At 40.9% G+C, this 12,579-nt stretch overlaps 3 protein-coding genes across 8 annotated transcripts in view; 2 read left to right on the forward strand and 1 right to left on the reverse strand.

Moving 5' to 3' along the window:
- spire1b (spire-type actin nucleation factor 1b) overlaps positions 1-3,185 on the forward strand; it is a 40,940-nt gene extending 37,755 nt beyond the window's left edge. For 4 of the 6 annotated variants that reach the window (XM_030394134.1, XM_030394136.1, XM_030394138.1 and 1 more), the window contains one exon: positions 508-3,185. In XM_030394134.1, coding sequence (XP_030249994.1) covers positions 508-763 — 256 coding nt within the window. In that variant the 3' untranslated portion in view covers positions 764-3,185. The remainder of the gene's footprint in view (positions 1-507) is intronic. The other 2 variants (XM_030394135.1, XM_030394137.1) reach the window with 1 other exon arrangement.
- A 2,084-nt stretch (positions 3,186-5,269) lies between these two features.
- Positions 5,270-8,518, forward strand: drc9 (dynein regulatory complex subunit 9). The gene is made up of 10 exons (XM_030392689.1): positions 5,270-5,408; positions 5,771-5,900; positions 6,071-6,105; positions 6,185-6,307; positions 6,456-6,540; positions 6,695-6,856; positions 7,038-7,112; positions 7,586-7,717; positions 7,816-7,905; positions 7,986-8,518. The coding sequence occupies exons 1-10, from the start codon at positions 5,368-5,370 to the stop codon at positions 8,103-8,105; spliced, it is 993 nt and encodes a 330-aa protein (XP_030248549.1). The 5' UTR covers positions 5,270-5,367; the 3' UTR covers positions 8,106-8,518.
- Positions 8,519-8,645: 127 nt separating this feature from the next.
- On the reverse strand, positions 8,646-11,825 carry LOC115566733 (uncharacterized). Its single transcript, XM_030392690.1, has 5 exons — positions 11,685-11,825; positions 10,968-11,109; positions 10,764-10,802; positions 10,023-10,172; positions 8,646-9,833 (listed from the first exon to the last, which is right to left on the reverse strand). The coding sequence occupies exons 1-5, from the start codon at positions 11,772-11,774 to the stop codon at positions 9,649-9,651; spliced, it is 606 nt and encodes a 201-aa protein (XP_030248550.1). The 5' UTR covers positions 11,775-11,825; the 3' UTR covers positions 8,646-9,648.
- Between the last annotated feature and the right edge of the window lie 754 nt (positions 11,826-12,579).

Consider the following 12,579-nt stretch of genomic DNA (forward strand, 5'->3'; position numbering starts at 1 on the left):
TAAAAATACACAAACCTTATATATACACACACACACACACACACACACACACATATATATATATGATGAACTGTGATGAACACAGAACCTAGAACAATTCTAGAGCTGCAAAAAAAAAAAAGTTTCTTAAATGTGAGGATTTGCTGCTGTATTCTATATTCTGTTTTGGGTTTTGGACTGCTTAAAACAATTAGAGGATGTCTCTTTGGACTAAACAATTAATTGTTTACTTCCTCGTGCAAATAATCGGCAGTTTAATGGATGATTAAAAAAATACTTTTTAGTTGCAACCCTAAACATGACCAGACAATACTGCATGTAAATGAGAAAATATGTTTTGATTAGGATTAAGTGATCCTTCCCAGTACTTGTTTATGACCACCTGCAGAACGGGTTGCCTATGACCACATACGCTGGATAGTTTAGTCAAACTTTTGTTCAAAGTAAACCAAAATGTGCTCCCCAAATCAGCATATAGTTCTCTGATCCTGTGTCTCTTCTCTGTAGGTTCTCAAAGCACGGCTCCTTAAAGTCTCATGAGGAACTGGAGCTTCCCTCGGAGCTGACGGAGGATTGGGCCACCATGGAGGTGTGCGTGGACTGCAAGAAGTTCATCACTGACATTATCGCCTCCAGCAAGCACAGCCTCTCCCTGGCCACAAAGAGAGCTCGCCTAAAACGCAAGACCCAGTCCTTCTACATGTCCTCCCCTAAAGGCAGGGAGGAGTACCGGCCCTCTGAACGGACAATCAAGGAGATCTAAAACTCTTTATGTTTATCTCTCTCTGGCTGCTTCCAGCATCAATGGCACAATTACAAAGACTCAGCACTGGATATGATCTTTCTGTTCATGTATACTTCAGTCAGATAAAGCTGTCAGAATGGCTGATATGAACCTCGGTGGTGGTGTTTTTTGTCGCGGTGTCCTGATGATCGTGTACAGCTCCTACAGACAACAGCATACTGTAGATCGGACAATCTTTTTTTTTTTTTTTTTTTACCATATCATGACGATCCTTTAATCTCTGGACACGGTGTTTGAGTAGAGAGACAAGAACTGTTGGCAAGGCCTCAAAGTGGGTCAGCTTCCCTCCCCTCCGATGGCATTACTGCGCGGTCCAACCCAACTCACACTCAAATCAATAAGCACAAGAAGGTCTGATGTGTGTTTGGCTTTCCTCAGGCACTGGCACTATAGAAGACACAAGGCCTAGGGAGGGATCGTGTTGTAACTGAGAGTGACACTCAAAGTATAAAACATTTTGTATTTTTTTTTTTTTTTTTTACATGTGTGTGTACAGTAAATGATTGTTCGATGAAAAGTCACCGTCTGTTTTAGATTTTATTTTGCTGTCCCCCCCTCTGTATTCGTCACCAAGCTGCTTGAAGGCATGCTCCTGGAAAGTCTATAAACGTCCTTGTGTCCTTCATTTTGGCGTCACATTTAGAAAAGAAACCGTTTTATGCAGATTTAGTGCCAAATGATAACTTCATCCTGATCTGTATGTCGACAAAAGAGAAGTCGTTTCCTCAGATCTCGAAGAGAAATGATGTTACATTAGGTCGCCTGAAAAGTTGCAGAGGCTGCAAAATTTTAAATGCCAACTTTTTTATGTTGACACAGGTCAAGCTAAATAAAATCCCATAGCCTACATCTCCCATGATTCCCATTTTCAGACTAGTGAGCAGAGCACAAGAGCACAAAAAATGAACATACAAAAAAACCTCTGATACTATAACCAAATGGATTCTAAATGACAGAAAATGTTGTGCTTCATAGCTTAGAGTGAGGATCAGATAGAAACAAATGTTTTGAGGGCCTTTAAAGGGTAAATCCACCAATTATACACATTGACAAGTTGTTTACAGGTCTTGGCGAGTACTACTGCAGATGTGAATAAAGTAGTATAAATCCTTTTATGGCTCAAGGAGAAGCTGCATGTAATCTAATAAACTGCCAGCAGTGATATTACTAAGTGACTAAGATGCTTTGTGTGTAAAGTAGGGTGGCACTGTTCAACAATGTTGAACTCATTATGGACAGTTTTTAAAACCGAAATGATCAAAACGATACAGTAGAATGAGAGATACCACCTTTTGAATCCACGCATTCTTCCTTATTTTCAAAATGTGCTGCCTACATTACACACAATGCAACTAGCCGCTGAATGACATCACTGGATTTCATTTTCTTTAGATTCCATGCAGCTTCCACTGGAGCCACTTTGTTCTGCTTTTTTTTCACATTTGCAATAGTATTCCCCAAGACCTGTAAACACACTTTAATGTGTACGATTAGTGGAGCTACTCTTTAAACACATTTCTTCATCATACAGTCACACTTTACGTTCATTTGCACCCATGTTTTTACTGAGATCACTCAGATGTGCACAAAAGCAGGTATGGAAACACTGTTACCTGCAGTACCACGTGGAGGATTTTTTTCAGACTTGCTTTTAAATAATTTACAGGAAATAGCATATTTTTGCATTTTTAAATACCTATAAATAAATTCAATGGTAAATATACAGTATATATTAACTATGTTAAGTTCCTGACTTGTATCGGTATTGTGCAAAGATGAGTCATAATGCAACAAGCTCATGTTTATGTGTTTGTACAGATGTACACCATGAAACCTAGTTCACTGTTCAGGCAGGAACATACCGTCTTGCCGTTCAACGCATACTTAAAGTCTTAATAAAACGCCTTTATGATTTTCGCTCCATCAGTCAGAGTCTCGTGGGCAGGAAGAAGCACCTGACTCGAGGCCTGGATGTCTGTTTGGTTCTTCATCACATTCCTCATCTTCCTGATTAAGATGTTTCTGCCTTAAGAACTGCCTTTTTATGATCACACGCATATGTTGAACAGTCATCTACTGTATGTGTACATACTTTGTTTCTACTGGTTTGTTCGTAGATCGGCTCGGTGTTGCCTCGTTGGTATCTTGACCGTGAGACTGCTGTAAATCTGTGTCTCTGAGAGGGAGACTCTCCCAGTACAGTGTGTTCAGGGGAGGACAGGGATGTCCACAGAAGAAACTTCACAGTGTGACAGCATCATGCATGTACTACGGTGTAGCTCGTACCTTCAGTCTGTATTACCTTCATGCTGTATCTCCCTGCAGAGAGTGCAACAAATGATGACTACAACAATAAACTGTAATGCAATACCTGATCAAAGTATCCGTATCTTCTTTGTCTTATATTCAAAAGTATGCACAAAAAAGAGAAACTTTTGCTTTCTCTTGGATTGGCTCCTAAAGTTCCCTCCAGGCAAGTCAGGCAGATGACGGAGTTCGGATCCACGATGTCATAACCTGAGATCCAGGAGCGCTACTACAAACAATCCTATCCTACTAGGTACTGGGCTCCCTTTCGGTGATGGGATCCAAAAGAAATCTAATGGAGAAGCAGTATCCAGTTGACAGGGCTGGGTCGCTTACATTGAAATGTAGTAAATTAAGTAATACAAATTACATGGATATTTTTGTAATAAGCAACACAATCTATTGAAGTCCAATGAATTGAATCTTATCCCAATACTTTTGGATTGCTTTAGGATTACTACACTAAAACACTGAACGTTGCAGATTATACTAAAAACTAAAAGAAATGGATGCACCCACAAAGGTTTGAGTTCACATTAAGAGTTTCTTACTTCTCTTTAAACATCTCAAAAACATTTTCAATGCAAATGCAGTGCGTTTTGCAGGTGCACTCTGTTTATAGTACAACACGTGAGATGTAAGTTTGTGTTGCTGTTTCTAATCACAGGCCACATGAAGGACTTTGTTCTTGTAACACAAGAGGAGGACTCACCCAAAATGTTCACCTTCCATTTTAGATGTACATGAAAATGAATGAAAGCTCCATTTTAATCATTAACAAACAACAATGAATATTACTTAAGTCACCATTAACAAAATTGGCAACACGAGAGGAGTAACGTATTTTTGATACAACTTATTCAGCATGTTCATATTCATGAGGAAAAGTCTCATAATTCTGAAATTGACACATTCTGAAGACGTAATTGAAAAGGAATTATTGACAGTATAACGACTAACCTATCACATTTTTTTTTATTGTAATCAGAGCTGTTTATAGTGACTTATATTTTGTAATATAATAATGTAACTCTGATTACATGTTACTACCCAACCCTGCCAGTTAATACACTTGGGTTTGAAAGAAAAAAGCTACCTGGTGAACCACACCGAACACTGGGGAGAGTCCCAGAAACTGAGGTTCCAGCTTGTAGAACCTGAGCCAGAGATGTTCCTCACTGTCACAATGTCTGCTCCTCTCCCAACCTCATCAATGACACAGAGCTGTGGAGATAGCTCTGGCTATGCAGGACCACCACATCTCAATCTTTCCTGTCTCCCTTCAGCATTATTTTGTATCTGTCCACCAGATGTCCCCAGACTATTCTACTTCCATTTGTGATCCTGACTTTGTTTCGCTCCCATATCATTTCCAAATGTATAAACTACTATGTTTGGGAATTGCCAAAACTTTATGAATGCATGTTTTTGTGGAAAGTTTGTTTTCCTCACACCCTTGTGTGGTATTTTCATTGGTAACAAACCAAACATTAAACTTCCATTAAAGAATTATTCCAATATTATATATATGGGTAAATCATCTTTGTCTCAAAACGTTTCTTTTAACCCTCTTGCATTACACTACACCTCATTGCTAAAGTGATAATGGTGCTGTCTTTGGCCCTGAGTCCAGCCATTTTATTAGATTCACTTGAAATAAAGATACACAGAGTGCTTGGTTACTAAGGAAGGACTGAGGAATGAATCAGGAAGGACCTGATGATTGATTAATCCTAATTCCTGAATACCTGTGATTCAAAGTCTATAGTAGATAATGGTGAGTAACTACAGGACACACTGGGAGACTGTTATTAATCATTAGGTAACTTTAAGTTAATTAATATCTGGATGTGATGATTAATTACCAACAATAATATTATATATTAGCCTCATGTTCCATACACTTGCTTGTTCTTCATGTCATTGCATCACTGCTATAATTAGCTTGAAAGCTCATTTTGCATCCATGGTGAGTCCATATTAATTCATTCCCTTCACACTCAGTGCGTGTGTTCTGGATAGGTCATCTGGTTGCACAAACAGCCTATGTAATGCAAATTGAAAAGAAGGTAAACATCGTGTTTGTCATTACGATACTGAACGCGTCATAAAAATACAGTGTCACGTCTTACCGGGGGGGGGGGGGGGGGGGGTTGACGTGTTGCCATGGTGACGTGTAAACGGTCAAACTGTCGGCCACCATTAGCTAATGTGCTTGAGAAAATAATGTTGTTTTTCTTGAATGACAAAGTAATATGTACCCAGAGGGAGAGGGGCTGTTACGGGGAGAACTGAAGTAAGTGACTGTTACACCTGTTACAGCTGAAACTGTCTGCTCCCGCGGAACTTAAAGTTATCTTGCACCCTGATAGAGTCAACCGTTAGGACTTCATAACTACACCAGACACCATTATAAACATCTCTTAGTTTGGTGTAACAGTGCGTATTTTTAAATGACGTGCCTTGTACTAAAGGACAGTTCTATTTAATCGTCTTTTGATAAATTCGGCATATTAATGATGTGTTGAAATTTTCCCAACAGCACCAAGCAGCACCGACCTGAATAAATGTGTATCCACCTAGCTTATAATTAACCGCACGTATCTGTGGGAAACTGTTTTTATCTTAAATGCCGGTAATGTCCTACACTCTCCACAGGATGTCTTTATCCCAGAGTCAGAGGCTCACTGTGGCCGCTGTCCTGGAGGACTGTTCAGATCAGCTGGACATAGTGGGACACACTCTGACGGTGCAGATCAGCCGGGAGAGAGGGGCCGCAGCAGCACAGGTGAGCTTCACTGTCCTTATAACCTGTTTACAGTCCAGAGAAAACATCTGTAAAACAGCTGTCTGCTGCTTCCCATATATTATATTTGTATGTATTTGTTTTTTTGTGTAACATAAAGGGGCCACAGCCTATTCTCCATTTCATGATCTCTTTCTCCTGTGTGTGTTTAGGAGAAAGCCAGACTAACCAAGCTGAGAAGGGACTGGTGAGTCGTACAGACAAAATCAAATTATGTCGCATCAACATTTTTTCTGATTAAGTCTGTCCCCTGTCCCTCTCTGCAGTCAGTACATCTCACAGCAGCTCTCCAAGCTGCATGTGGAGCTGAAGGAGAAGCAGCGATTCAGCTCTCTGCAGCGAGTGGTAGAAGAACAGGAGCAGAGGAAGGAGGCCGAGAACATGAGAAGGTTTATCACTGCACCGTTTGAAAACTATAATACTGATCATAATTGTCATAAGAATGCGCGACTACAGATCTTGTCGACACAGTGTGGTAGGAAGAGAGAATAAGGAGTATGTATATCAAATCACTGATGTGAGTACGTCTCCACCCAGAGAGGCGAAGAGACAGCTGGAGCAGAGGAAACAAAATCTACATGGGCAAAAAGAGGAGCTCGAACAGAAAACTAAGAAACTGCAGGTGAGACACGATCCAAATACCAAAACTGTGTGCATGAATGTCTGTTAAGGGGGAGTGAAAATGTGGTCATTTGGGTGAACTGACCCTTTAATTGAGAATAAAATCAAACATGTGAATGCAGTACTTTAGAACTTTGACATCTACCCCCTCTCAGGACATGTACCAATTTGCCAATACCCTGAGGCACCAGCTGCATGAACAGTCATTAAACATCATGCACAGGAGGAAGATTGTGGAGAAAAACAATGAGCTGCAGCTCCAGCAGGCACAAAAAGAGTGCAGCCAGGCTGAGAAGCTGCTGGAGGACCAGGTGGAGGTGGGTCAATCTACTCAAGTCCAGTCTACAGAAACGGATGTTTTCAAGCTGATGGTCTAAAATATGCAGTTTACTAGTGTTCTCACATTTTTGTCAGATTTTTACAGTGACAAATGTACGCTGAGACTCCAGAATTCAACGGTGTCCAAATCACGTCCTGTTTTATCTCCTTGTCTTTCAGCTGCTGCAGAGACAGCTGAAGGAGGAGGAGAGAGTTCATGAGGAGTCAGAGAAATTCCTGCAAAATCACCAGGAGGTTGGTACAGCAACAGTGCTATTAACTTTTTTATTTTATCATCAATTATTATTGCAACACAGGAACAGGTTTAGTATAAATCCAGGTCCTGTGTCCTGAAGAAATGCCCCTGGAGCCGCTAGAGGTCACTGTACCTTGTATTAATAAACTATTAAACTTTGATGGAAGTAAAAACTGCCTCTAATGCTTGTGATTGCAAATTTAGGAATACAAAAAGGTTGTCACATCTTACCACTTAGAAATACTTTAAAGTTAAGAGGATGCTTAAGTTGTAATATATAACAGACTTTAACAGTTTTTTTTTTTTTTTTTGGGGGGGGGGGGGGGGGGGGGGGGGGGGTGTCTTTCAAAGTTATTTTTTAAATATTTTGTCTTTTTTTTTTGAAAATATTTGTTTTTTTTCTGCTGATTTAATTATTCTTACTATCCATGAAATGCTGCAGCAGCTAATCTAGTTGCCATTGTTGATTCAGGAGTTGCAGCGGCAGCTGCAGCAGTGGCAGCGGGACACAAAGCAGATGCAGCAGGAGAAGGAGCAGCAGCTCAACACTGTGGGCTGCAAAAAAACAGTGAATTTGGATCGACTGATGGAGATGAAGAGGAGGGTGAGCAGTTCTAGTGCTGAACACGACTCAATGAATATATGCCAATGTTGCACAGGATGCAAAGTCGCCATTGGATGAACATTGTGAATTGTGTTCAGCTCAGGGAGATGGAGCAGGTGGTGTTAGAAGACAGGGAGGAGCAGGAGAAGTTGCGGCAACAGCAGGCAGAGGCCAGAACTGCCACCAAGGTAACAACATCCAATCACGTCTCAGATCAGATGAATTGGTCTGATTCCTGATTCTGATTCTGTGACCTCTGACCCCGCAGCTACAGGCCTGGTGGAGAGGCTGCATGGTCCGTCGGGGAATCGGCAGTTTTAAAAAAGCAGAGGAAGACAAGAAAGGCAAGAAGAAGAAGAAGGAAGGAAAGAAGAAGAAAAAGAAATGAATTTACTCCTTGGAGACTTTTAAATAACGCATAGAATTCAATAATAAAGAGTCATGTAATTCCTGATCAAACTTTTTTCTTTGTTCTTTCATTAAAAATATAAAAACATGTTTTTGCCATTTCAAACATACAGTGTATGACAAAACAAAACACATACAAGCATTAAATGCTGCTGACAGCTAATGAACACAGGCCAGGCATTGTATACCTGAGAGCCTTAATGTGTATATTTATTCATTATTTATTTCCTATTGTTACATGCTGCTAGCTCCGGTTGCCTCTGCCAACCTGCGGTACTGACAGAGTGGATGCTGTATGTGTCTTTTGTTTTTGTTGTTGTTTCTTTGTTTCTATGTGACTGAGGCTGCAAACTGAATTGCCCTGTGGGGATAAATAAAGTTGTTTGAACTGAATTGAATTGAATTTCAGAAGGTTAAGAAAAGTAGTACATTGTGTGAAGGTAACATGGAGCATATCATCATCATATCATACTGTATGTAAACATATGAGCAAACAAAAAAGTAGCACCTTAATCCAAAGTCCCCTTACTCCATACTTTATGTACAGGTTGACCTGAGTAAAACAACGATTTAAGATTAAAAACAAGAAAATACAATTCCAAGAAATCAACATGACTTCCAGCAACAAACACTACTAAGTAGTCTACTGTTAATGACCATAGGCCATACATTTGAACGTATGTCAACGCCTTTATCATGACATGATAAGGATTTCAGTCGCAGTCGAACAGCATTTCAATACTGCACGTTCCTGCAATCACACAATATACAACGAGCTGATGAACTGAATTACACAGCAACACATCTTTCCTAACAGAGGACACGAGTCAGCACATCTGACCACTACACATCAAATACAGAAGGATCAAAAGATCATAGAGAGATGAGTCAGGCCAAAGTCACATCCGTGAGGGAAATTAATGCAGTAAAATAATCCCAACTGTATGTCCTCACATCTGACAGAGGAGCAGAAGGCCCAACATTGCGAAACAGGAAATTATTAAATTATTTTCAGGATAAGGCTGGAGAGCTGACGTTTGTTTGTGCGTACAGACACTTACAACACTTGGAGAACTGTGATGATGAGCGATGGTTATGTTTTTAAATCAGCGCTGACACCTGGTTTGGGGCACGTCTGACCCAAAACCAGAGCCGATACCGCTACGGAAGTCAAAGGTCAAATAGCAGAGCTGAAACAATGACTCAGTGATCTGCAGTCATTGATTTATCATTTAAAGTCATTATTACACCATCCAAAGTGACAAAAATGATCTGGTTCCAGCTCTGTTAGATGTAGCCCTAAAACTAATGTTGACAGAGTACAAAAGACAGCTATTAGGTCTATAGCCAATGGTGGCCAAGCCCATAACAACTTTGACTCCGAACAGAAACTGAGGCGAAAAAACAGTGGTCAGGAGACTTAAACTGTTTGACCAAACACTGAGTTAACGTTGTTTTCCCTCCAACGATGCCAGTTCCCTGTGAGTGGGTAGTGTGAGTGTCAGCTCTGTGCGTCCAGAGCGTCACACTTCCTCTGCTTCTGTCGAGTGGCTCTGGTCAGCATGCATGTAGTTGTTGTCTCCGATGATGACACAGTTGAGCTGGGAGCTGTGGATGGTGATGCTTGGAGGCTCGGCTGATGGCGGGGGAGCAGGGGTGGTCTGTGCTGGCCCCTGCTGTCCACAGCCATAGCTGCACCTGGCCTGATCTGTATCACGTGAACAAATGACATGTTTTCATTTCTCATCAGTGCAGCTTGAGCGCTATGATATGTCCAGTAAACAAAACTACAAAAAACTGGCAATTCATACAACAACGGTAGTATAAATCGCAGCTCGAAGTGCTTTCAGTTTCATGAAATGTTCTGTAGAATAATGTACGTTTGGCTGTTACCAACCGTGCATGTGGAGCTGAGATTCAGTCATCAGAGGCTGACTTTCTGCCATCACAGATGAGTAGGTGTCGTTGCCAATGACGCAGTCGATCAAGGTTGAGTTGCTGATGTTCACAATCAAAATGGTCGACGGCGGACTCCGGATTGCCAGTGCTTATATGTGGGCGAGACAGAGAAAGGGGAAAAGGGAAGAGAATATGAGAAAGGGAAGTAGTTGTTCCAGAGTGACGTAAGAGAGATGTGTCACTGCCTCAGGGTTCTCCTTGCGAGTTCCCGGTAAATTTGGAAAAAGCTTGAAAAGTCGCAGAAAAGAAAGTGTTTGGGTCAGTGCAAAGGTGCTGCTGACGAAATGATTTCGTTCAAGTCATCCTCACTCATGTGAAACATAGAGACTGAAAACCAGTTTGTATCAAACTGATGCATTAAATGATGGAAAAGGCACTGGCATCTTTTAAGACTGCAGTGATTCAACAGTTTATTTGTAATAACGTAATAACATATATATTTGTAATAATACAAAATGAATAAATGAGGTTGGAAAAACCCTAACCATGAAAATGTTCCTGAGGATGCAAGAACAATAATACCTACAATGCATTAATAGATAGATAGATAGATAGATAAGCTTTATTTTCAGACTCAAGGTCCATACAAAAAATAAAAGCAAGACACGCAGTACAAAAGGAAGCATTAATGAAAAAAGATTTGAGGAACAAAGAACAGAAACACTTAACGTGAACTTACCTTGTGCAGTTTTAGCATCCATAGTTTGTTGAGTTCGAGCTTTATAGACAAAAAGAGACGTGAAGTTACATTTTCACTCGCTAGAAACTGTCTTTTGGCATCTGTGCTACAAGCTTACATGTAAATATGACAATATCGGAGCAGTTAAAGGGGAATTTGTCATGCAGGTTGTCACCATTTTATAACAGAATATCTGAATCTTACCTGGGCAACATGTGATCTTTTCATACAGCAGGGTGTCCACAGGGCAGCAGAACAGCTGACAGGCTCTTATGCAGCTCTTCTGCGCCACTCGCTGCACCAGCTGGAGGATCCTCTCCATGTTGGCAGCCTTACACCTTATCACCTACCGGAGAAACACAGGCACGTTATCCAATACGTCACACAACGCCATTATTTCACTTTTTGAAATGTTTTTTTGTTGTACAAACAACAGCTTACATCGCAGTATACCTTACAGGTTTTTTAGATCACATGCACTTTCGCTGCGGTTGGAAACTTTATGTCATTGGGAGAAAAAAACAAACAAACCGTAAACCGCACCTGAAAGTATCCGCAAATGTTTTACCAATTTGAAAACTAAATATAGTGTGTTCTCTCTATCTCTCTTTATTTATTTTTGTGAAATGAAAACTATTAAATTCTGCCACTCACAGCAGCCTGGTCTATCATACTGTACAGTGTTATTTGCACGGCGGCAGTAGTTGACTCCTCTCAGTTGTAGTTGTGGTCTAACTCTGCCCAGGTGTAGGTCTGACAGGCGGACCTCAGTCACATACAGGTACTTTGATTTACATGAAATCTAAACTCATATTGTTCTAGAAATAACGCCAAACCACGGGTCGAAGCACTTGGCAGGAAGCAAACAGGTTAGTAGAATAATATATATTTATTTTATTTAAAAAATTTAAAAAGACCTACCTGACTGATCGTCGATCTCTCCTTCACTTTAGTTAAATGGCTGTTGTCAGCCCTCAACGGACTCAGAGACAGAGGGTCCGAGTTGTGCATCGTTCATGTGGTAGTGACACTTTACTCCTCCGAGGGACCAACACAGACTCATATAGCCCAAAGAAATCTTTTTTGGAGAAGTCCCCATCAAAGGAGCGCATGCGCACTTTAACTTGGACTTTCCATACGCAGAAGAAAACCCTTTGTTTACCGGCTGCCTGATGTGGGTAATATCTAAACACCGAGCATGTGCCGAGAACTGATTGGCCCGTGGCCCCATGACATTACTGCGTGACATTTGCGGACCTACATTATTTCCAAGTGTGTGCCTGCAGTCAGCAAGATATACAGCCACGGATACATCAGTCATATTGCAGCCTCTCAATATTGAATTATGTCATAGGCCGATGTACATTTTCCCGAGTTTGCATAAACAGGGAACTTGTCTCTGCCCCTCTGCCGAGTCTCACCTACTCTGTCCCGATGCCTTCAATGCACCTCGTAAACTCTTAATTCGCAGATAACGCTGAAGCCTCAATTTAAAAGTTGTGATTCATTAAACAAGTGGATACACGCAGAATTTGCACAGTGGTACATGTTGTTTACACCTGGATATATAAGACCGCGAGGACCTGTTTTGCACTGAAGCAGCAGAACAAAGAGGAGGAAATGATGCAACAGGAACACAAGCTGATTTCGTGCCACACAAAAGGCATGAGCAGTTCACATGGCCTGCTTTTGAAAAGATGAGTGATGAAATCTTTTCAATGCCATGCCATTGTAGGAAATTAAATAATGCAAAGCTAAATGTCAGTACTTGGTGAGATAAACAGGACGATCCTCTTCAGAGGTAAACTGAGCATAT

Source organism: Sparus aurata, chromosome 17, assembly GCF_900880675.1.
Source record: "Sparus aurata chromosome 17, fSpaAur1.1, whole genome shotgun sequence".
Classification (NCBI taxonomy): Eukaryota; Metazoa; Chordata; class Actinopteri; order Spariformes; family Sparidae; genus Sparus; species Sparus aurata.